This window comes from Trichomonas vaginalis, chromosome I (assembly GCF_026262505.1).
Source record: "Trichomonas vaginalis G3 chromosome I, whole genome shotgun sequence".
NCBI classification, from domain to species: Eukaryota; Parabasalia; order Trichomonadida; family Trichomonadidae; genus Trichomonas; species Trichomonas vaginalis.
Window position 1 is genome coordinate 13,331,752 of NC_067203.1, and position 25,385 is coordinate 13,357,136.

Sequence of the window (25,385 nt, forward strand, 5' to 3'; positions counted from 1 at the left end):
TTATGTAGAAAGTTTATATTATAAAGGTAAGTTTAATATTAAACCCATTGCTTTTGCATTTGATAATAAATTAATTCCTTATTAATCAAAAATATTTTTCATCTTTTATTTTATAATAAATGAGTATAACAACTAATTCATTGAAATCTTTAAAGTTCACTAATTCAGAATTAGAAAATATTTTAGAAAATTTTGGAGACGGTTCTTATCCAACATATATGCAGAATGTGAAAGAGTTTTCCAGATTGTTGAATGAATTTAAATATAACGGACCAATTACTAAAAAGGCTATAATGAGATATTTATATCCCAAAAAAGTTGAAAAACATGAGAATATTCCTCTTTATGGTCCAGAGGACCTGGGCTCAGAGAGCCTTGAAACACCTCCTGAATATTTTGAAGAAAAAATTAAACAAGATGAATATTATAACGATGAGATTGAGAAATTGGAACAATTAAGAAATGAAATAGATGAAAAAATTAAGGAATTAAGAAATGCTGAGAATGAAGTAGAGGGTTTAATGAATATCCCAGCTTCAGAATCAGAAGTTCAAAAATCACATGAGGAAAGATATAAAAATTACTTTTTGGAATCTACTAAAAATTTATTAGATGGTGATATTGACGAAACACTTTCAGAAGAAGGCACAAAATTTATTCATAAACATAACAATTTATTGACGATGGAGATTATCCATGTATATTACTTTCACCTCCTCTTGATTCTGAAAAATTCAAAAAAGCACTGAAAAATGTAACATATGCAACAAATACGATTAAGAAAGAAGACCATGATATTTACACAAATTATTATTTAAATAAATGTACAGGTGTTATAAAAGTTTTTGATTTGTTAGATAAAATATCAAAAGAAACAATTGGTACATATAAAATTTTATGCGATTGTGGTTTCATTGTTGAAGATACCGTTGATGTTTCATATGAAAGAACAGCTCCGAAGGAGGATGAAGTGGAAAGATCTATTCCATTCGTTATTAAGAACATAAAAGATATGAAAACTTATAAACATTATATTTATTCATTTATTTCAGAAAAAATGGAAGCAACACATAAATCATCTCGTCATCATTTCATAGCTATTCACACATTCCTTTTCAAAGTTGTGAAATTAAATAAGACAGGAATTAGATTTAATGTATCAGGTTACGCATTCTTGAGTAAATTAAAATGTATTCGTCACGTCGCAGATGATAAAAATTTATGTGTTCTTAATTCATTTTATGGACTTTAGCCCTGGGCACTTTGTGCCTTGGACTTTAAAAAATAAACTTTATTTTTATTTATTTTTTAATTTTTTTTCTTACATAAATGAACAAAAATGGAACAGCTAAAATGAATGATAATCAAATAAGAGCCGAAGGTAGAAGGTTATTTAAACGCTTCTATAACATTCCTGATGGTGTTAATCCTAAAACTCGTAGAAGTTATTTAAATGAAGCCATAGATGCATATGAAGGATTTGACATTTCATCAGAAAGTGAGAGGTTAGCAAGAATGTTAAACGTTAATATTGATTTCTATTATTGTGATCCTCAACCAGAAGACGTAGACATTAACAAGGTAGACTTCCCATTAGTGGATTCAATAATGATAGATCCAGAATTTGAAACAGTAAATATTTTATTAACACAGAGTCCATGTGGAAAACTTCACGCTGACAGAATAACAGACGTTGAAGCACTCACAGGATATAAAGTTTGCCCCTTTTGCAAAGAAGAAGTATATTCTATCCGTGATGATCCAGAAAGGAAAAACCAAAGAAGATTTTTAAAGCATTGTGAGAAATGTAAAGAAAATAATGGGAGATTAATTCAAGACGTTCAATTGCAAAACACACAACAACCATATGCACCACATATCACGAAACAGAAGATATATCAGTGGTTATTAGCTCACAATTTGCAGGAATATTATAAACCAACAAGATATTATATTACTTTTGACTTCGAAACATTAGAGACTAAAGAAGAACTTCTACTTTCTGAATGTGCAACTTTGAACGCTTACTTAAAACCATTTATGGTATCATCAACGGTTAAATTAAACGATAAAACATTTACGAGGAATTTTTGCTTAACTTCGAGTGATTCGTTCATCTCTGATTGGATTGAATTTTTATTTTCAACCTGTTCATTAGTTGCTAAATCAAATATTGAACAATATGAAGAATTAATGAAGTCCCATACATTAAATGAGAAACAGAAGGATGCATTTAAAGAACTTCTAGATGAGGAATTCAATAAAGTGAATATCATAGGTTTTAATTCGGGAAAGTTTGATTTAAATTTAATTCTTCGTGATTTAAATACTGCAAAATGGAAGATAAAATCAATGCTGGGTTCTTCTTCTCAATTTAAGCAAGTCATAGTAAAGAAAACAAACTGCCATATGAATTGAGATTTATTGACATCAGAAATTATATAGCGGTGGAACATTAGACCAATTTACTCAAGATTTCGGAAACAATAAATCACGTTTAAATCATTCTTCCCATATCAATTCATCACATGGGAGAATTACGAAGAAGAATTATATAAAAAGGAACCATTCACTCAAGATTCATTTTATTCAGCATTAACACAAGAAACAATATCCGATTCAGATTATCAAATATATCTCAATGATGCTAAAAATTTTGAGAATAATTAGAATATTTTATTCATTATTGCAATAAAGACGTTGAAATTATGATTGACCCAATTGATAAAATTATTGAAGAAACATTTGTTTATAAAATTGACATGCTCCATAATCTTTCATTATCATCTAATGCATCAATGATTCGTTACGCGTTAGCATATAAGAACTTCAATCCTAACGAAACATATCCAGAAGAAGAAAATGTGGAATCAAGTTTTGAATTAACGAAAAAGTATTGGAAATATAAAATTGAATCATATAAGAAACAAGATGAAAAGGTGAAAAAGAGATACCAAAAATAATGTTTCAATGGATGACTATCAATATTTTACGATTTAATCCTTTCATCTAAATGTAAAATGTGTGGTAAAGCGTTTACATATGCAAATAAACCAACATTGGATAGAATTGATAATGAAAAACCACATACTAAAGAAAATTGTCAGTTAATGTGTTGTTATTGCAATGTCGTAAAATCAAATAAAGATGAAGAAGTTCAACGTTTAAGAATCAATTTAAGAAATTATGCATTAAAAATAATTTACCAATGACTTTAGATTTCGTGGAAGCGTATCACATCCTCCGTAATGGAATTACTGGTGGTCTATCAAATGTTCAACATCGTGTTAATCTTAAAGGAATCACGCACATTAATAAACTTTCATATAATCCAGAAACTAAAACAGTATCAAATGAGGACACTTCCAACATCATGACTCATTTCGTTGGTGTTGATTTCAATTCATTATATCCTTCATCATTTTCATCAAATCCTCATGATTTCATTCAATACACCGATCATAGAATGTATATGCCGGGGAGATTGAATGGTGTTATCATTTGTGATACAGCAACAAAGAAAGCAAAAGCACTGGGAATAATTAAGAAGAAAAATACTTTATTCGTGGCTGAAGTAAAGGGTCACATTGATGAAAAATACATTAATGATTACATAAACTTTTTACCGATAATAAGAAACTTAGATATTATCACAGATGAAAAAACAATTGGTGGTTTTATGTATAATTACATGAAATCAAACAATCTACGGTTGACCAGAAACAGAGAAAATTAACTCAGTTAGCATCAACACACAACCAATATCAACCATTTTCTTCTTATTATCTTTGGTATCTAATAGACAGATTTCATTTTATCATGATGATATTCAATCAATTTTAACATTTACGAAAAACACTTGTTTTAATGAATTTGCGAACAAATTTATGAACGAAAGACAAAAGGCTGAATTAGAAGGAAATAAAGGAAAAAAGTTTATTTGCAAGATTTCACTTAATGGATCATATGGTTACGATGCAATGAATACACAAAATTACGCAAAGACTAAATTATGAATGCACAGAAGTCACGCGTTGCATGTATGCAAATAAGTTTAAAAACATAAGAAAATAGGTGAGGATACATCATCAAGTGATGCTTAAAGATAGATTTTATAGATGTGAAACATGTTTACAAGAGGCATTCTTCACTTTAGATAATGCAAAATACTGGTATTTGGTTTTCATTTATGATTTTATGTATAAATGCATGAATGTTAATCGTTTTCATTTCATTGAAGGTGATACTGATTCATCATATTGGGCAATCGCTGGCGATCAAAGTCTTCCTAACACTCAAGCATTTCAAGCAATTGTTAACCGATAAAAATTTTATGATAAAAACATTTTCAAATTCGCACCATTTGATTTCTTCTGTTTTGATGAGAAATTTAAACCTAAATTAAAGAATAAAGCTGAAGAAAAAGCACATGAGAAGAAGTTATTGGGTTTAGCAATTGAGAAACAGGTGATAACATGGTGCTTTATGTCCTAAGTGTTATACATCATTCAACGGAAATGATTGGTGAAGACTCCTTCAAAAAGATAGCACAAAAAATGAAAGGTGTTAGTTTACGACAAAATAAGCAATTAACACCTAAAAATTATTTGGATATAATAAATGATAAAGTATTTGATGGTCAAAATATTAATTTACAACTTAAAAATGGGTCAATGACTCGCTTAACAATTGGTAAGACTGCATTAACAGGAGCACACACTAAAGCTGTATGTTGTGAAAATGGATGTTGTATGCCATTTATTTAAAACACTTATTTTATTTTTATATAAATGAATAGCGTAGATTTAAAAATTTTAATTGATGATTTAGTATTTAATCAAAATTTTCTTACTTATTATGATTTAAAAGCATATCTCCAAAAATATAATAACAATATAACGGGTGATGATATGGAATATTATTATCCATATTATAAAAATGAAATTTTGAAATATCATAATAAAATAATTTCTGAAATTAAAGACAAAATTAAAAATAATGAATATTCAAAGGGAAAAACTAAATCACAACTTAAACAGTTGAAAGATTTCAAAAATAAAGTATTAACAGAAGAAGATATTGATGAATTATATAAATTATATAATCCTGAGCCACAAAAACCAAAGGAACAAAAACAAAAGGTGCAAAACACCCAGGTTCAGCAGCTCATAAATGAAGCACAAGCTTTAATTTATGATTCATTAGTTAAACCACATTCAGCCCGACTTTTAAATGAAGATCAACTTTTGAATTCATCCTTCAACATAAACTCGAAGCGGAAAGTATATCAAACCTTTATATACAGCATATTTAAAACAAATGAATAGAATACATCCGGAATTAATGAGGGAGGAATGAAATCCAAAATCAAAGCAGATAAAATTAAACCACTTGCAACACCAAAACCCCAACAGTAGTACCCCTCCCCTTCAGTTAATCCTTCATCATTCACTTTATTATATCCATTTCAAACATTAAAGAAACAAAAAATTTTAAAAAGGGTTTCAAGATATTAAATAAACCAATTGACCCGAAAATTCAACCATTAAAAGAAAAATTTAGTCGTCCATCATTTCACCTTCACCTTATTCATACGAAATCGATCATCTGGAATTCAAAAGGAAAATTACTTATTTATTTGCCATTAACATTAACACTAGATATTTATATTGCATTCCGGTGAAAGGGAAAACAGAACAGGAAACAAGAAGAGCTATACAATACTTACTAGATCATGAAAGAGTAGATAATATCAGGGGTGATGGTGATAAAGGATTTCAGGCAGCTATGACTCATTATTTCCCACAAATTAATTTTTACTTCTCATCCTCTCCATATACGTTTCATAATAAAATAGTTGATGCAGTAATGAGAACTCTTAGAGATGCGTTAGGGGTTAACGGTCAGATATACTGGGATGGAAATCATGACTCCATCATACAGCAGTTAGTATATTATTACAATAATACATGGCATAGAACTATTAACATGAAACCAGTGGAAATGAAAAATGATATTTCAAAAGAATGGGAATATATTAGAAAGCAAATGGAAAGGTTGAATGATGTTAAACATGAACAAATTAATTCGGGGCTCATGAATTTTAAACAAGGGGATAAAGTTTTGATTCATCTCGATTATGGAAAAACTGATAAATCATTGACAAAAAGAAGACGAAGATTTGACACAATAGCTGAATTTGTTAGATATATTAACGGCAATGCATTAGTTGAAGTTGACAATAAATTAATAGAAATTCCGATTTATTTTATTACTCCATTATATTTAAATAATATTTAATTTTTTTATTTCGTAAGAAATGAGTGACAACGAAGCAGTCAAGAGTCCAGACGATGAATATAAAAAGAAACTAAACAGAATTAAATCAAAAATATGTTATTACAAAAAGAAGCCGCAATGTGGTGGGGTTGAAAACGATGAAGAAATAATCGAAAAATTAGAAACTTACCGTTCAATCCTTAAACTGAGTGAAGCAAAAATAAAAGAATTTAATAGAATAAATAAATTGATTGGAAGAGATGAATTTAATAAAGATGAATTTTTAAACTCAATCCAAATTTAATTTTTATTCCTCTTCGACAACATCTCTCTTTCCATCATTACTGCATAACCGCATTTTCTCAGTTTTAGTGGTTTGTTATTTTTAACATGTTCTTGCATCATTTTTATCATTTCCTCCCTTGTTATGATTCGTGGTAAATTTTGAGCTTGTGGGGTATTCATTTATGATAAAAATAAAAATTTAAATTATGCTGTTCTAAAGTTTGTGAAAGAATTTACGGAAATTCATGTCTTACTTTTTTTGAAGAACTGAAGGGGTCACTCGGTCACTCGGTCACTCGGTTAATTAACATCTTTTTGAAAATGATGACAACATGACATTTTGACAACAGGGAAAAAGGTGGAAATTCATGTCTTACTTTTTTGAAGAACTGAAGGGGTCACTCGGTCACTCGGTCACTCGGTTAATTAACATCTTTTTGAAAATGATGACAACATGACATTTTGACAACAGGGAAAAAGGTGGAAATTCATGTCTTACTTTTTTTGAAGAACTGAAGGGGTCACTCGGTCACTCGGTCACTCGGTTAATTAACATCTTTTTGAAAATGATGACAACATGACATTTTGACAACAGGGGAAAAGGTGGAAATTCATGTCTTACTTTTTTTGAAGAACTGAAGGGGTCACTCGGTCACTCGGTCACTCGGTTAATTAACATCTTTTTGAAAATAGTGACAACATGACATTTTGACAACAGGGGAAAAAGGTGGAAATTCATGTCTTACAAAAATAAAGTTAGTTTTAAAGTTATTTTTATTTTTTTATTCCTATATAAATGACAGCAACAAACAACAACATCGACTTTATCGTTTCTGATGAAAAAGTTATTGATTCATTAGTTGAGGAATTAGTTGTGGCAGAAACTAAAACCCTCAACGAAAGAATTGGTGAAAACAAGATTGATTTACATAACTACCTCAAATATGATGGAGGAAGAGGAAGGAAAACTGGTACAGCTTTATTAGTAAATAAAATTTCGAATTTAACGATTATAGATGTTGATATCAATAAATCATACAATGATGAACTTAAAGAAACAGTTAGAAAAGACATTTTATCAAAACTTTCGGATAAAGATGTTATCGTTAAAACCGCATCAGGAGGTCTTCACATTTATTGCAACACTAATTTCTTCTATTCAACCTCGAACAGAATGATTAAATGTTATTCCTGCAATGATTATGATATTGACATAATGACTTCTATTGATGATTCAAAGCGTTCTTTAGTGGTTATGGCTGATTCAAGAGTTCGCAAGAATGCAACAGAACCAATCAATACATACTCATTCATTCGTGGAAGTTATGATTCAACATTAACCAGAACAGTGAATGATATATTAAATGATTTGAATATTAAGGTAAGAGTTGAACAGAAGAATGAAGAAATAAAGAATATAATGAATGAAAACAAAGATGTAAACATTGACGATAAACTTGCCCAGAGCATAGTTGATGGCATCTGTGATTTTGAAGTACATAATGACGGTGGAAACATGAATTTAGAAAAAGAAGTTACATTATTCACACTGTTTCAAGCAATTAATTCGTTACCTAATCATTTAATTAATGAAGCATACGATAACGTTTATAACTTCTGCAATTTAACTGAAAATGCAAAAAGTAATTTTGAAAAAGCACGTGATAGATATGCACATTTAATGACTTCTCCATTTGTTTTGGTGAAGATTCTAAAACTATATCAAAAGGAATATTATGATGAATATGTTTTACCTTTATTACGTAAGCCAAAAATAACATTTGATATAAAACTTGATGACTCGTTTTTGATAACAGATATTAGACGCAAGGCTGAAAATCATCAGTATAAAAACAGTTCTGAAGTAATTTGAGGATTTATCACGTGTCATTCTTTTGTAGATTGTGGAAACAAATACTTCATTCAAAAAGACTATAATATTCATGATAAAATGAATCAAATATCATTCGTTCTTCAATCAAACATGAAAGAGTCACTTAAAATGATTAAATTATTTAAAGAAGAAGGTAAAACAATAACAGCATGGGATGTACTATTAAATCAATTGTCTTCATTAACCGTTAAGGGTGTTTGCTTTAAATCTGATTCCCCAGATGTTTTCTCAACGTTTCAAGGTTATAAATACAACATTCTCGAAAAGCTTGATTACTCAAAAATTGAGATGTTTATGAATTTCATTAAAGAAGCCATTTGTGATAATAACGATGAAGTGTATAAATATCTACTCGGCTGGATTGCATCAATGATTCAACATCCCGGAATCAAGAATGAAACAGCAATTATTTTGAAAGGACTTCAGGGAATAGGTAAAAACAGATTTACAGACATTATTTCTGAACTTCTCGCCGGTTATTCATGTAAAAACATTACTGAAATAAGTGAGCTAACGGGTAATTTCAATTCAGTAGTTGAGAATAAAATGTTTCTTGTACTTAATGAACTCAAGAATGTAGGTGAAGATAGACTCGCAAACTTCAACGCTTTGAAATCAATTATAACGGATAATGAGATAAGAATTAATGAAAAGAATCAACCCAGAAGAACTGCTCAGAATGTTGCCAATTTTATTTTCGTAACTAATAACGTTTACCCTGTCAAAATTGAAGTTGGAGACAGAAGATACGTAGTTTTAAGGGTTAATGGTAAATTCAAGGGTCAATTTGATTACTTCAAGAATTTAATGGATTCATGCACAAAGGAATTTTATGATAATTTACTAACATATTTTATCAATTACGACCTTTCATCATTTAATGTACGAATCATACCGATGACTGAAGCCAAACGTGATTTAATCGAGTTATCAACAAATCCTTTAGATGAATGGATAAATACACATTATGATGAATTGTGTGCAGGTATGACGTGTAAAAATGCTCTATTCTGCAAACCATCAGACATGAAAGACAAGAATTTTCAAATGAGCATTAAGGATAAATGTGAAAAGAAACAAAGAAAAGACGGTAAACAACGTGGTATTATGTTTTGAAAGAAGAAATGAAAGGATTATATAAACAGTTGAACCAAACGATAATGAGGATTCATTTACTGACGATGAAATACCTGTAAATGAAGCTTTATAAAGTATGATTGAATTTATTTTTGCATTAATCCCACTATGTTGTCAAATGTCATGTTGTCATCATTTTCAAAAAGATGTTAATTAACCGAGGACCGAGGACCGAGGACCCTCATATATTCAAAAAAAGTAAGACATGAATTTCCACCTTTTTCCCTGTTGTCAAAATGTCATGTTGTCATCATTTTCAAAAAGATGTTAATTAACCGAGGACCGAGGACCGAGTGACCCTCATTTATTCAAAAAAGTAAGACATGAATTTCCACCTTTTCCCCTGTTGTCAAAATGTCATGTTGTCATCATTTTCAAAAAGATGTTAATTAACCGAGTGACCGAGTGACCGAGTGACCCCCTCATATATTCAAAAAAAGTAAGACATTACTGAGGTATGCTGAATTGGAGCTCAGGACTTTCAATCCGTCCGAAACCATGCATAAACTGTCATATAAGGCGGCATGTAATCTTTACTCTGTCCCGTCGTTTGTGTATATCCTGAAACATTATGTGTATGATTACCTGAACCCTGTGTATCGTTCCAGTAACAATTAATAGCAAATTTAACGTCATCTTTAACATCATATCCTTTACCTTTTGTCATTCCTGACCAATCCCAATATCTATGCTTATGCCATCCTGCTTCGGTTGTGTTTAAATTAACGTAATGACTGTGAGCAGGTAAATTTTCGCCCGTAATTGTTTTACTTCCACCGGTTTGTTTTGATGAGTTTGTACAATATAAAAAACGATCGGTTATCTGCTGCCATGTACCAAATCCAAATAATGTTGATGGATTTGTTGAATTCATTGATGTATATATTGAACCAATGGGGTAAATCATCTCAAACATTGTATTTAACTCAGTATTAACCCATTCCTTATCTGCTTTCTTCTTTAACTCAGTATTAACCCATTCCTTATCGGCTTTCTTATTTAATCCAGTATTAACCCATTCCTTATCTGCTTTCTTCTTTAACTCAGTATTAACCCATTCCTTATCGGCTTTCTTATTTAATCCATTATGAATATTGAATTTATTATATAATATTGAAATCGTGTAAGAAGTTAAAATTGGTATTGTCATCAATATTAACATATTATTTTTGAAAATTGCTTTTTTAACATCTTGAAATTTTGTGATTTCAGACCAATTTTTTCCATCACTACTGATATTTACTAAATCACCACATCCAAAAGCAATGAAATACCCATCAATATAAAACAAATTTGTAAATCTATAATTTCGAGTAAATTTTGGAGTGAATGAATAAACCAATTCCCAATTTGGTGTTTTCTCTGGATCCTGTGAAAAATCTTGTGATAAATAAATATGTCTGTTATAACTTACAGGATATGAATACAACATACTACCTGAAACAAGAACACAAACATTTGAAGCATAACATAAAGCTTCAATGTCTCCATCAGCTTGAAAAATTTGTTCAAAACGACCAAATGGTATTGAATATGATCTATAAATTTTATCATTTTGTAGGATAAAACACATGTTGTTAATGTAATACCATTTACTTGTATAATCAATTTTCAAATCTGATGACATCATACTAAACATATAATAATTTATCCCATCCTCACTAATGAAAATTTGATTGACTTCATAAATTAGTACCCATTTATTATTAACACATCTAATAGGATTATTTGGATATTTAAATTTAACATCTTGATTTAAATTACATTTGAACCATTGGATACAATCGAATGAATAACAAGGGCAAAAATCATCTCCAACCGTTATCATTCCCATAAATTTGCCGTTATTATATTCAACATAAAAAATTCTTGGATTAATGATTGGCTCTCGTGTATCAGGATTCAAAACGGATGGAGTAAATGATTCATAGTTTTTAAAATCATTTGTTTTAAAATAATAAAGCACTCCGCCTGTATAAAATAAATACATGGTCACTCCATCGAAACATAACCATTCAATATCTTCAAATGTTTTATCTGATGATTTCATAAAATTTAAAAATGGTGGGGTAAAATAGACCTCCGATTGTTTTATTTCTTCATTAACAAATGATATATCAGCTTTCTTTGCTAACTCAGTATCAACGTATTCCTTATCTGCCTTCTTATTTAACTCATCGTTAACATAAGTTTTATCTGCTTTAAGGTCTAAACATCCTGAAACCCATCCTGTATCAGCTTTAGTTTTTAAAATCTTTGATGTCCGTTCATGATACCATTCAACCCTTTCTATAATTTCATATATTTCATTATTTTTTCATCCACATATTCCTTATCCGCCTTCTTCACTAACACACTCAACCCTTTCTAATTTCATATCTTCATCACATATTTTATCTGCTTCTTCATTATGTCATTTAGGAAACCTTTTATGAATTCCTCATTTAAATTAAATCTTCCAATCTTCAAAACTTTAGGAAATGCATTTAATGCGTAATATCTCTGTTCTTCTGGTGGAATTGATGTTATATCATCGTTATTCCTTTAATTTTTGAATTCATAAATAAAATTTCTTTTATATTTGATATCACCGCACCACCTTTGCAAACGAATTCAAAATGGTCATTTTTCAATACTATCTCCAAATCTCCATATTTCAACCTTTGCGTTTGTTCTGCCGTCTTTGAATTATATGCATATGTGGCGTATGTAATGGTCTGTGGTTGTGTTGTTGTTTAATCATTTATTACGATTTAAAAATAAATATTTAATCCGTTATCTCATCAGCTATTTTTTCTATTTGAAATTGCCATAATATTTCATTCATGAAATTCTAAATCACAATCAAATAGGTCAGTTATTCTAAATTTAATATTTGATAAATCTTTTGAATGAAGAATAAATGAATTCCCGGATAATTGAAATGGATATGATAAAAAAATGTGTTTAAGTTGATGGATAAAATGTTTTGTATTGATGGGTAAGAGTTAGGGTCTAATGTTTGATGTGAAAATCTCATTGGGGTATTAACTTTATCACATTTGATTAAAATGAAATTAGAACCAGTGTCAGAATACAAAACATCCCAACATCTTTTTCAAAAATTTAATATCCCCAACAATGAACGAAGACGAGGAGTACAAAATTTAATTTTCAGCGAAATTTAATAAGGTTATTTATTTCATCAAGTTCAAAAAGTTTATCAGGTTTTGATTTAAAAATTTTCTTCATACCATACGATAAATGATTCATTTAAATAACTTAAAATTGTGTTAATATCCCATTTCACTATCACATTATTTATATACATATCATACGTTTTTTCATGGTCATCTTTAATAAATGATATATAATCTGAAGGGTCTAAAAGAATGGGATTAAATTTACCACTCACAGAAACGAGAGTAACATTATAAATTCCACTAACTGTTAAATTTAATTCACAGTTATTATTCGAAATAATATTGATTAATTGACATTTTTTATTACAAAAAATATGGTAAAGCGTTATTTTCCAGTGATAAATAAAACTAGAATAAGATTGCCTCAAGAATTCATAAATTCAACGAATAAGAAATTCATTCATGTTATAAATTTTAGTGTTTTCAGAAAATATGAGTCGATGTCATATTCATCAACAGGTTATATTTCACTTCATTCAAATTTAGTTCAATCGAATCCATATAATGACCATTTCATAAGATTTTCAGATGGTATTAAAAATGTAATTGATAGATTAAAATATGAACAGATTGACAATATCGAATTTTTGGAATTTTGGTTTAAATATCCCGATGGAAAAAAGATTGAAGTTAAAGATAAAGCTGATACTATAACAAAAACAATTACAATGACTGATCCGGATAGTGGGGAACAAAAAGAAATAAAACAAACGATAGAAACTGGTGAAAGGTCAATTATTATCGATTATGATTCAAAGGATTATTATTCGATAATGTTAATGCTTGAATATTAAATAGCCTTAACAAAGAATTTTTCAAGTGATATTTTATATTCATCAACTATTTTATTATAAATATCATTATAGTTAAATGAAGTTCAGTTGTTGTTCCGTTCTTTGATATCTTAATTGTGCTAATATCCTTTATAGGATTTATTTTTGCAACTGTTCCGCAGCATGAAACCTCATCATCTATGAAAAATTGAATCTTCACGTCTGAATCTTGAACATCACAAAGAATGGCGATAATGTGAATTAATGATTCATAAGGTAAAATAATTAAACGGATTGGTCAATTAAATTTATTATTGAATCATAATTATCAGTTATGATATCGCGATATATTTTCATTAATTCAGAATTAATGTCTATTTTATATGGGTTATCAAGTGGTGCTGGGTATGTTGGATAAGTGGGAATTTCAACAGGTTCTTTACCTGGTTCATCTTCTTTATTTTGCTCCTCCTCTTTCGTTGGTAAGTCACGAGTTAATAAATTTGGTTGAGTTGCTGACCTTGTTAATTCAGGACTAACATTAACTTTAACATTTTGAATAATTCGTGATTTATCATCATTTACATTATAACCAACCGTAATCTCTGCTTTTGCGTTTGTGTTCTTTTGACTTGTGAAACGTCTTCTCATTTATAATTGAATAAAAAAAAGAAAAATATATTTAAAGTTTTATTTAGTTGTTACGGTAATATCCCAAGGTTCATCCTTGTTTGCTTATACTTTCTTTGTAACTGCACCAATTATGTTATTGATAATGTTTGAGTTTCTTCCAGTCTTATTTTATCATTTACAATATCTTTAATCATTTCATTACATGCATTCTTAAAACCATCTGATTTTTCTAATTTACGTCTATCACTTTCTTTAATTAAATCAAAGTTATAACCTTGTTGAGAATAAAGTGGTTTCTTTATCAATTCCTTGAACGCTTCTGAAAGTGAAGATGAAGAAATTCTTGCCACTTGAATTGGTTTAAATTCTGCTTTCATTGCTTCTTTCTGTTCATTGAACACTGGATCGAATAAAGCAACTTTAAAGAATTTCTTAGCTGGAATTTCAGGTCTTCAAATTTGCATATTGACCATCAAACTGATTAACATATCGTGGTAATCCATCCGGTCCCTCTTCAATAGCTTTAATTTTCATTGAAATAAGAATATGGAATAATGAGTATGAAATTGGTCCATTTTACTGTCTCCGATATGTTGTTTAACAGCTTTTCCATTTTCATCAAATTGCATAGGATAACGTTCATTATATGCTTTACGTTTAGGATAATCCGTCATTGTTAATTTATACCCATTTATGACTTTAATATTTCCTTGACCATCAGTAACAAAGACTTCATTTATTCCATCAGGCTTTCCATTTGGTCCTGTAATGTCTGCTTCATGTGCTTCCCAATTTGGTCCATGACGTTTGGCATATGCTTGAGCTTCTGGTAATGTTAAAACGTTTCTCATTTGTTTAACATCCTTTTGAAGACCGGCAACAATGTGGACTAATTCTTTCATTCCGTCTGGAACTTTCATAGTTCTATTATATGCACCCTTTTTGTTTGTTCCTTGTTTTAATGGAACCTGTAGAAGATTTGCAATTTCTGTCATGTTTTAATTATAAATAAAAATAAAAATTAATTATAAAAAAGTTATTCGAATTTAATGGAACCTTTATTTAAATCAACTATTATTTTTCCATGTTCTCCTAATTGTTGATATTGTGTGTAAAGTTCATTAATGCTCATTGGTAAATTCACTTGATAAAGCATAACGTTCAACTGTTGACGACTAAACCACTGAAAATGAAAAGTGTTGATAGATTTGATTTAATGTTTGTGCTTAATGCTTTAAAGTATTGAACAGCCATATAAAGAATGAACACTGAATGTGTCGACATTGAGTTAATAATTGATTAAAATATGATTTCTCATTAGTTATTAGTTTTGATTTCACGGCATCATCTAGAAAAATGAGTGAATGCAAAAATTCTCTATCAAAATTTGAAATAGAAAGTGTTTCAAATAATTCATCCCGTGTGTTTATCAATAATTTTATCCTCTAATCCTTGCTTCTTGATTGTATTATAACTCTTTATACATTAAAAAGTTTTTTCAAATAATCTTCCGCTTCTTCTTGTGATAAATAAATAATTGGAATTTTTATTAAATGCTTTAATGATTCAAATGTATCATCTGAAGGTGAACCAGAACGGTTGATATAAATTAACACATGAGAATAAGGTGAAGTGTTAGCAATAATGATAATTTGTTTTAATATCGTTAATGTTTTACCTTTATTTTGTTTACCAATTGCTGCAGTGATTGAATTTAAGTAACATTCAGAATATGGAATTTTCATTAATTTTTCCTTAGATAGAGCATTTTCTATTATCACTCAATGCTTCATTAATCATATCATCTACGTATGTATTATATACATCTGTTAATTCTTCAGAATTGAAATCCATTTAATCAAAAATAAATTTATAATTTTAAACATTTTCTATTCATCAATATTTCATCATATGAACTTCTATACTGTGGTGGTGTACCTGTTGGATGATATTTCAAACCTTCATCCAGGTGTCCATGTCCAATATGTAGTCCTAGTAAACCAAACCTGAGGAGGATTTGTCACCTTTGAACAGTAAGTGTCATTTACACCCTGAATGATTGGATAAGCTTTCACTTGTACTGTAACTTGTGAGTTGAAAGTTTCTAATCCATCAAAGAATATACCCCGCTCCATCACGTTGAATGGAATAGTGCATAAGAATGAAGTTTGGTCTTTCCATGTTCTAGCTAATGGCGTGCCATTCATCTGCATTCAGTGGTCTAGTTAATGAGTCCTCGTATTCTTCTGTGCATTCATTCACTCCATCTAAATCAGAAGCTTGAAGCATACGTGTAAAGAATATGTCCCACTGTGGTCATCGCTTGATCGGGGAAGTTTCTGGAATCTATAGTGACCTGGAGACCTCGAAGCATTGGATTTTCTAAAACCGTTCTTTGCATTGCATTCTTCGGAAATGTTAACACAACATCTGTAACATTATGAAGAGCGTATGAGAAATCAGAACTGATACCTTCAGGAGTGATGCAACCTCCATTTAGTGAACGAACGTCAATATGTTGAGCTGGAATCATGAATGGATCTTCCTTACTGAATAAACGTGGTATTGCTTTAACTGATTCTTCAATTAAACCGTATCCTGGTGTAATGCATTTATCCTCTAAAACTTCCATCTTTGTGCATGAAATAATAACGTCTTCAACTGTTGCGTCAGCAGATGTAGCGGCTAAGCTTGTAATTAATTTGGCAGGAAGTCCGATTTGTTGGAATTTGCGATCATATTTATAAACATGATTCATAATCTTTTCATAATTTTCATCAGTTATCTTTTCATAAACGTAATTTTGTAAATCAGCAACTCTTAACGGGTCAACCTGACAAAATACAAAGTATCCCTGAAAACATAATATTTCAAAATGATTTCACCAAATGATTTGGGATAATCATCGAACGCCTGAAATGCTAACAAATCATTTACCGGAATAATCATATCAAAAGTGACATCAACTTCTTCATTTGCTTTCTTGAAAACTTCTGAAGGGTCAATATATTTACCACATACTGAGTTATCATATTTTTGAACATTATTATATAACGAATGAACAAACTTTTTAACTTTCCTTTCTGATTTTGGTTTATATGTTGCAAATGCGAAAGATTCACGGGCGCAATCCATCTGAAGATAACCGGCATCACCTCTTTCGGTTTCTACTTCTAATTGTTTAAAGTTTTGATTTGATGATTTGTAACCAACGAATAAACGCATGCATTTAAAAGCGGCATCACATGTGAAAGCTTTATTTGAAACTAGAGTTGCTTTAACTTTGCGTTTAATATATGTGTCACCTAATTGGTTCACATCATGAGCCGGATTTGTAATTCTTAAATGAGTTTGTTTATCATCAAAATATGGAGCATCAGAGTCATAGCATGAACTTTCAAGTTCTCTATAATATCTTCTACCGTCATTCTTTGCGAATATTTCATTTATCTTTTCGAATGAATGAAATACATTTCCATTAATCGGTTTAGTGTTTGGCACCAAATAGTTAGTCGTCATTTATGATGAAATAAAAAAATCAAAATTAAAAGATGAAAATGAATTTTTAATTTTAATGAAATAATCAACTATGGCTGCAGGATTCTTTAAAAAGTTATGGGAAGGAATTAAGAAAGCTGCAAGTTGGGTTCATCAGAAAATAATAAAACCCATTGCAAACTTTTTGGCACCAGTAGCGAAAACGGCAGGAACTATCATAGGTGGAGTATTAGGTGCTAAAGCAGGTAATCCAGCGATGGGAGCACAAGCAGGTAACGCAGTTGGTGGAATTGCTGAAGGAATACTTAATAAAATAGGAGGAAAGTAGTGGAAAAATAAATATTATTTTTATCTCAATATCGGTTGTAGTCGACGATAAACTTTATCTCCTTTATTTAATACTTCCCTTACCGGAACATTAGGTGCTATTTGTTCTGCAACGTCACTAATTGCTTCTTTATTCTTAAATATCCAATTTGCTCCCTTCTTCATTGTTTCCCAAACTTTATGCGCTCCTCTTTTTACTTTATCCCATAACTTTTTAAAGAATCCTGCAGCCATTTCTGATTTAATATTAATTAAAAAATATATTTCATCACTTATATTCTAATTTTTATTTAATGATAAATGAAACCGATTTTAAAAATAAATGAAACAGAGGAGGAAGAAATAAATGAGTGTCAAGATGTTCAAAATAAAATAAACATTGTTAAACCCATTACTGAAACAAAAATTTTTTCATCTGTTGAAGAATTTAATGACTATTACGCAAAGAATAAAAAATTATTTGAAGAATTGCAACATGTAAATTGAATAAAATGTTTAAAGTTGATGGATTCAAAATTTCAAAAATAAAAGGTGTTGTTAGTTTAAAATCTATTCCTCAATCAAGAATCACCTCATTAATGAAAATTGATGATTTAACAAAAAGAATAGAAATTATTGAAGAAAGAATGAATCAAATAATTGATTTCATAAATCATGACTCGTTGAGCCCGGGTCCTTAAAACCCAAGGTACAAAAGTGCCCAGGACTTAAAGTCCATCACTGAGTTCAAGGTTATATTCATCAAATATTTCATTATTAAATGCAACTTCTGCTAGTTTATTTATTTTTTCAATACGATCATTTGAAAGTCTATCGTTTAATTTTTTCTGAAGTTTTTCGTTACCAAGTTCTGAAACTTTATTTGGATGATATGTAAATTCATGAAATTCTTTTTCCTCAGTTTTGATCATTAATTTACAAAGAACTTTTGTGGTTGGAATTCGTTTGAACCATTTATCCTTAATATTTGTTATAAATTCAATATCTGGAATTAATTCCCAAATTTTTGCATTTTCAATTAATTTATTATCAAATGCAAAAGCAATGGGTTTAATATTAAACTTACCTTTATAATATAAACTTTCTACATAATCATCGAAATAAACATCTACTTGTTTAATATTTTCAAGAATTGGTGAAAGAGCATCCATTAATTGATTGACGGTTACGAATCTTGATCCACTCATTTATGTAAGAATAAAAAAATAAATTATTTTAAAATTAATGTTAAAAATAATGATACAAAATCGTTCAATATTGTATGAATTCTTACGTTTACAAAAAAAGTCACACAACCCGCCATATATACTACTTTGTTGATTTAAAGTTTTCACAATTGATTTTAATTCAAAAAATCATCATTTAATGCTTTGACTTTAGATTGGCTTGGAAAGGTGTTGTGCATAACTTTTGTTCGTATGAGATGATTAGCTTATCGGCAAATGTGAGCTTCAAAAGATTTAAATGAGAATAAAATTAATTTAATGTGATTTAAATATGAAAGTTTCATTTGCTAATGCTTTATTTTAACTTTATTCATGATATTGCGTTGTGAGAAATGTAGTAATATCCGATATTAATTTACAGTGAACAGGATTAAGTTGTTATTTGTTAAAAAGCCTTACAAAAGGAATTCAAAATTATCCAATATTATCATGTTAAAAGTGACAAGTTAATCAATTGTTTTACAGTTTATTACTCCGAAGAGTTGGATCATCCATTTATTTGATAATTTGGATCGATAAGGCTCGCTTTGGTAGTGCAAATATATACAATGCTCTGATTTAAATGTTACTTTATAGCCAAAATATTCAAAATCTTGAATTGAATAAGTCAAACTATGGATAATATTTGATGAATTGATATTTAAACTTTAATTAAAGGCGTTTTATTTGAGTTTCCTCATATACAAGGTAAAAATTAATTTAATTATCAATCACAATAATTTGAAATAAATTATATATTAATGCAAGTAATGAATCATATTATTCAAATTTTAATAATCCTCAATAAGTTTACATAAAAGCCCATATCAAACAATGCGGAAATCAGTAATATAAAAGTGTTGAAGTATGAGCAATGGAATATAAATGAATTTATATTTCTAGAGATTGGGCTGTTTAAACAATTACTGTACAAGTTAAATTGAATTTTAACAATCGAATAAATTCATTCGTCTTAATATTTATATTTATTCATTTATCATTCTTTAGGAATGATTTATTAATAAGGGAAAAAATTTGAAGAAAAGTTGGGAGATCTTTATCAACCAATTATAAAATCTAATAATTGTCGAAAGAGATTGTCATATTGCATGATGTAAGCATTGTGGTCAAGTAATTTTGTTAATATTACAATTAAAAAAGTTGGCCATTTTCAAATTAGCTAAAAATATGAATTAAGCGTGTTTATTAAGGCGGCCAAAATGTCGCTAATTGGTTTTAGGTGCGATAGCATTCATTTGGTTATTTATTGAGAAGTTTATTATTAATTTTTACATTGAAAACATATTTCTGAATTAAAATAATTTGTAATTTTGGAAATTATTATCATATAAGTGATTAGTAGCAAAATAAAATAAAATTTCAAAATATTGAGAAGACTGGTAAGGAATAAAATTTTAAAAATAATTACTAGAATTCATGTGGTAATCATATATTTTCGATAAATATTTAGCATTCCCTCAAAAATATAATGAAAAGATTGAATGAGATGATTTGAAAAGAAAAAATTGAATTAGATTCAAAACTTCGACAGTCTTAGGTTCGAAGATATTTTAAAAGAGTAATATATCATAAGATGAAAAACAAAAACAAAATCATATGATAAAATTGAATAGGAAAGTAAATCAAATTGAATTAAAGACGCACATATGACAAACATGTTTTCAAATAGTAGCATCGAAATGGTAGTTTTTATTTTCAGCGTCAATAGGAAATGGCAAAAACACGAAATTTGGTATGTTTGTATACTATTCAAAATTAACTGATAAATCATTTTGAAAAAAATCATTTTTAAAATATTGCAATATAGATGATATATGATCGATTTGTAAAATTGGTTGAACATTTATTTTTGAATATCATTTTTTTCAATAAGATTCGTTTAATATAGGTTAAATTGTGATATAATTTTTGATTCTCTATAATTGTATATTGATGATTGATATTTCAAACTTCTGTGAATTATGATTTTATGCAATGGTTTGGAAGAATATTGTCTGAAAAGTCAATATTGTGATCTTTCGATAGTATTATTAATAATATCTATTATAAGAAATGATCCGGTAGAAAATATCAAGAGGTCATTTCAAAAAATACTGAGCTTTGTCAAAAAATAAAATTTAATAATCATTATATTAATGAATACTGTATACGATGAAATTTTTAGTTTTTGCTCGAGTTACTCAAAAAATAATCGTGGCAAAAATTTCAATTATTATTCTTCGTATATTTTTTATTATTAACTATTGTATTAATATGGAAATATAATGATATAGAAAAATTGATTGAGAATATTTAAAATTTCGAAGGTTGAAAATTATGACAAGTTAGCCCGGACATCTAGTAATTTTGTTTATTTTTCGCCTTAGGCAGAAACGTACGCTTGAACGCTAGGTTTTACTTTTGAAAAGATATTTATTGATTTCGTTTTGTCGATTAGAGATTTATAACCTATATACCTAATTAAGAAAAATCAAATTAATTACTAAATGTTCGATCAATGAACTTTCAGCGTTTGAACGTTTACTATTTCATGTAACATAATTTCGAATCGATAAATTCTACGTATAAGTAAATGTTAGTTGATCTTGTTTCTTTTTGTCTGAAGAGGACGTTTACAAATAAGATTTTACATTCAAAAAGCAGATTCAATAAAAAATTAACACTCATATGTACTGAAGCTCCCAGGAAATTTCTGAAATTGAAAAATATTTCTCAAAATTTTCTGAATGCTAAAAAATCAATACCCTTGAAAAATCGAATTGAGAACCATATTTTTCCCCGCCAAATTTATGCTACAGATGATGCCACGATCCCCTTTAAATTTACGCATTGCCTGGGATTCAGGCGTGATTCAATCAATCAATGATATGAAGATACAGAAGTCCGTAAGCGAGAGGCTCCTTCCGTTTCCAAGATTTCAACCGAAACATATAGAGCCCAAACAATGTACTCCTTACTCTAAAAGCATCCTACGCTCATACAGACAAATAGAAAATAGCTTATTCTCAAGAAACAATAGTATTAACACTAAATTAACCTCTCAAGCATTAAATGATCGATTCCTAATTACTGAGTGGATGGTCGAGTTTTGCATCAGCTATAAGATTAATCATAATGTCACATCGGTAGCTATTAAACTTTTTGACTACATCAACTCCATTGAAGTCATTCCACGAGACAAGGCCAAATTACACGCTGGCATGTGTATATTCATTGCTAACAAGCTCGAAGGTGAAGATTTTGATGAGATATGTTCCTTCTTAGTAGAAGATTTAGAGAATATAGTTTTAGATGATATAGTTCAAACAGAGCTTCATATATTGCATCTTATCAGATTTAATGCTAGATTCATTACTCCACAGATGTATATAGAACAGATGATTGATATCCAGGAAAACTCGCAGCTATATCAGGCCGTGATCGTTCCAATATTATACTGCCTCATGACTACGAAGAATTGGATTGAATATAGAAGCGAAGAATTAGCTATAGCAGTAATAGAGATAGTCAAATACATCTTAGAAATTCCAAACTTCATCACGAATTTGGAATGTTTTACTGCTGTATTCCTTTCCATACGTTCTTGTCTCTCTAACGAATGCTCTTTCATTTCTCAAAAATTTGATAATTTAGCTGAATACTTCAAAAACTGTGAATTGTAAGTAAAAATTGTTGTTTTGTTTTAGTTATTTTAACTTTTTTTTATCAACTGATGGTTTGAGTCAAAAATGTAACCATAAAATTTCGAGTCCATTCAAAATTTGTGGAACCGAAACAAATTAAGTTCAACTTGAAGTCTTAATATAAAATATTGTATATGGTTCTATCTATTTCTTTTTCAGCAAAAATTTCCATGACGACCGTGAAATAATCTTGGAAGACACTTCCAAAAGCTAACTCTTTGATTCGGGATTTTCTGCAGAATGTTCTTAATTCTAAGTATTTGCTGCGAATGCATTTTGCATAAATACGAGTATTGATGCTCAATTCGAGTAAGATTGTTTTTTACAAGATCTTTGATTTTACATACAAGCCATATACATTTCCCTAGTTAAAGATATCAATAAATATATCGCTGATTAAACGAAAATCTGCGAAAATGATAAAAATGTTTACATTAAGCATGATAATTAGTATATTTATTAGTAAATTGAATTATATATTGGAACGCAATTTGCTTTGGCAGATATCTGGGTACGAGCATTATCCGTTATTTCCTGGACTTATAAATTCGTTTTCAAACCAGCAATTCCGTATGAAAGTTTTACTATAGTAAGCTTACATTAATGTTTTAAAGCCATGCGAATCAATAAAAAAAGCAGATAAAAACGAATAGTAGTATATGTTGACGGGTTGTGTGACTTTTTTTGTAAACGTAAGAATTCATACAATATCGAGCGATTTTGTATCATTTTTTTTAACATATGAAGTAAAAAATGTATGATTCTTACGGTTTTTATTCTTACGTTTTTGAATAAATCAAGATTTAAAAAATTTTCAAAATTGTAAGACATTTACACTCAGCCCAAACATAATGAAATAAAAGAAGCTATATATAGATGATGTCAGATATTCCGCGATTAATTAAACATTGTTTAAATCCTGAATGGAATCAATGGAGTCATAATCAAAGACCTCATAAACGAGTAAAAGAAATTAGAAATAATTATTTTCATGAATAAAAAATAAACTTTAAAAATTCAGGGAACAGGACAAATTTGCCACACGGCACTTTTTTTAAAAAAATTAATGGAGCGGAGCGATACTCTGCTGCAGGAGCCCCAAGGCTCCCAATCATTACGAAAGGGAGCCTCAGGGCTCCTGAGAATCCATCAGCAGAGGCCTTTTCATTTGGCCTCTGCTGATCAAAGATTCGGCGAAGCCATTCTTCGTCTCAGGAGCCCCAAGGCTCCCAATCATTACGAAAGGGAGCCTCAGGGCTCCTGAGAAACCTCTTTGAGAAGGTTTTCTTTAAGAAAACCTTCTCAAAGATGATTGTCAGCATTCACTCAAAATCTACCAAGAGTTTCAAAGTTTCAAATCTATCTGAAATGAAGCTTTGAATCTCTTGTATATCTAATTGTAGAGGTACCTTTTCAAAATGTCTTCTATTGATTAAATTTAATCAGTAAAAGTCATTTTGAAAAGGTACATCTCTATAATTGCTATTGAGCATTCACTCTTGGAACCTTGGAGCTCTTGTGTAGTGCATGAAAACTCCAAGATTCTAGAATAAAACATATATCATAGACATAATTTCTTCAAATATAATTTAAGGTTATTTTTTAAAAAAATAGAAAAGCGTAATTTAAGGTTATTGAAAAAGTGACAGTTGGCAAATTTGTCCCGCACTCAAAAATTCATGTCTTACATTTTTGAATAATTTATTTTTTTATTTTGTATGAAATGAGTGAATCAAAATTCGTGACTGTAAATCAATTAATGAATAAACTTTCACCAATTCTCACCCAGGTTAAACAAGTAGACGTTTATTTTATAAAGGTAAGTTTAATATTAAACCTATTGCTTTTGCATTTGATGGTAAATTAATCGAAAATTCAAAAATTTGGGAATTAATTCCGGATATTGAATTTATAACAAATATTAAGGATAAATGGTTTAAACAACAAAACCACCTCACTAAAGTTCTTTGTAGATTAATGATTAAAACTGAGGAAAAAGAATTTAACGGGTTTAAATATCATCCATGTAAAATTTTAGAACTTGGTAACGAAAAACTTCAGAAAAAATTAAACGTAAGACTATCAAAAGATAGAGTTGAAAGAGTAAATAAACTCGCTAATGGTAATGATGAAGAAGAATTTGATGAGTTCAACATTGAACTTTAAGAAACTAATGATTATTTGAATTTATGAAATCAATTATTTGATTCATTCTTTCTTCAATCTCTTCTATTCTTTTTGTTAAATCATCTATTTTCATTAATGAGGTGATTCTTGATTGAGGAATAGATTTCAAACTAACCACTCCTTTTATTTTTGAAATTTTGAATCCATCAACTTTAAACATTTTATTCAATTTACATGTTGTCAATTCTTCAAATAATTTTTTATTATTAGCATAATAGTCATTAAATTCTTCAACAGATGAAAAAATTTTTATTTAATGATAAATGAAACCGATTTTAAAA

At 29.2% G+C, this 25,385-nt stretch overlaps 5 protein-coding genes and 4 pseudogenes across 9 annotated transcripts, besides 2 other annotated features; 8 read left to right on the forward strand and 1 right to left on the reverse strand.

Annotated features, from left to right (window-relative positions):
* Nucleotides 1-94: 94 nt before the first annotated feature.
* Nucleotides 95-15,922: a mobile genetic element.
* Nucleotides 120-1,252, forward strand: TVAGG3_0979700 (annotated as a pseudogene). The gene has a single exon. A coding segment is annotated over exon 1 (1,133 nt).
* Nucleotides 1,330-3,751, forward strand: TVAGG3_0979710 (annotated as a pseudogene). The gene has a single exon. A coding segment is annotated over exon 1 (2,422 nt).
* TVAGG3_0979720 lies at nucleotides 4,198-4,766 on the forward strand (annotated as a pseudogene). The gene has a single exon. A coding segment is annotated over exon 1 (569 nt).
* TVAGG3_0979730 (uncharacterized protein) lies at nucleotides 6,320-6,583 on the forward strand (the record flags this gene model as incomplete). The annotated part of the gene is made up of 1 exon (XM_051253923.1): nucleotides 6,320-6,583. The coding sequence occupies one exon, from the start codon at nucleotides 6,320-6,322 to the stop codon at nucleotides 6,581-6,583; it is 264 nt and encodes an 87-aa protein (XP_051079497.1).
* On the forward strand, nucleotides 7,361-8,002 carry TVAGG3_0979740 (Prim-pol domain family; the record flags this gene model as incomplete). Its single annotated transcript, XM_051253924.1, has 1 exon — nucleotides 7,361-8,002. A coding segment is annotated over one exon (642 nt), but the record flags the coding sequence as incomplete, so codon positions are not given.
* TVAGG3_0979750 (uncharacterized protein) lies at nucleotides 8,516-9,557 on the forward strand (the record flags this gene model as incomplete). Its single annotated transcript, XM_051253925.1, has 1 exon — nucleotides 8,516-9,557. A coding segment is annotated over one exon (1,042 nt), but the record flags the coding sequence as incomplete, so codon positions are not given.
* Nucleotides 13,568-14,159, reverse strand: TVAGG3_0979760 (annotated as a pseudogene). Its single transcript has one exon. A coding segment is annotated over exon 1 (592 nt).
* A 1,850-nt stretch (nucleotides 15,923-17,772) lies between the features above and the next one.
* On the forward strand, nucleotides 17,773-18,009 carry TVAGG3_0979770 (N-acetylmuramoyl-l-alanine amidase family; the record flags this gene model as incomplete). Its single annotated transcript, XM_051253926.1, has 1 exon — nucleotides 17,773-18,009. The coding sequence occupies one exon, from the start codon at nucleotides 17,773-17,775 to the stop codon at nucleotides 18,007-18,009; it is 237 nt and encodes a 78-aa protein (XP_051079500.1).
* A 3,877-nt stretch (nucleotides 18,010-21,886) lies between these two features.
* On the forward strand, nucleotides 21,887-22,964 carry TVAGG3_0979780 (cyclin-like family; the record flags this gene model as incomplete). The annotated part of the gene is made up of 1 exon (XM_001319051.1): nucleotides 22,024-22,896. One exon carries the CDS (start codon nucleotides 22,024-22,026, stop codon nucleotides 22,894-22,896), a length of 873 nt encoding a protein of 290 aa, XP_001319086.1.
* A 973-nt stretch (nucleotides 22,965-23,937) lies between these two features.
* Nucleotides 23,938-24,588: a mobile genetic element.
* Nucleotides 24,589-25,385: the final 797 nt, after the last annotated feature.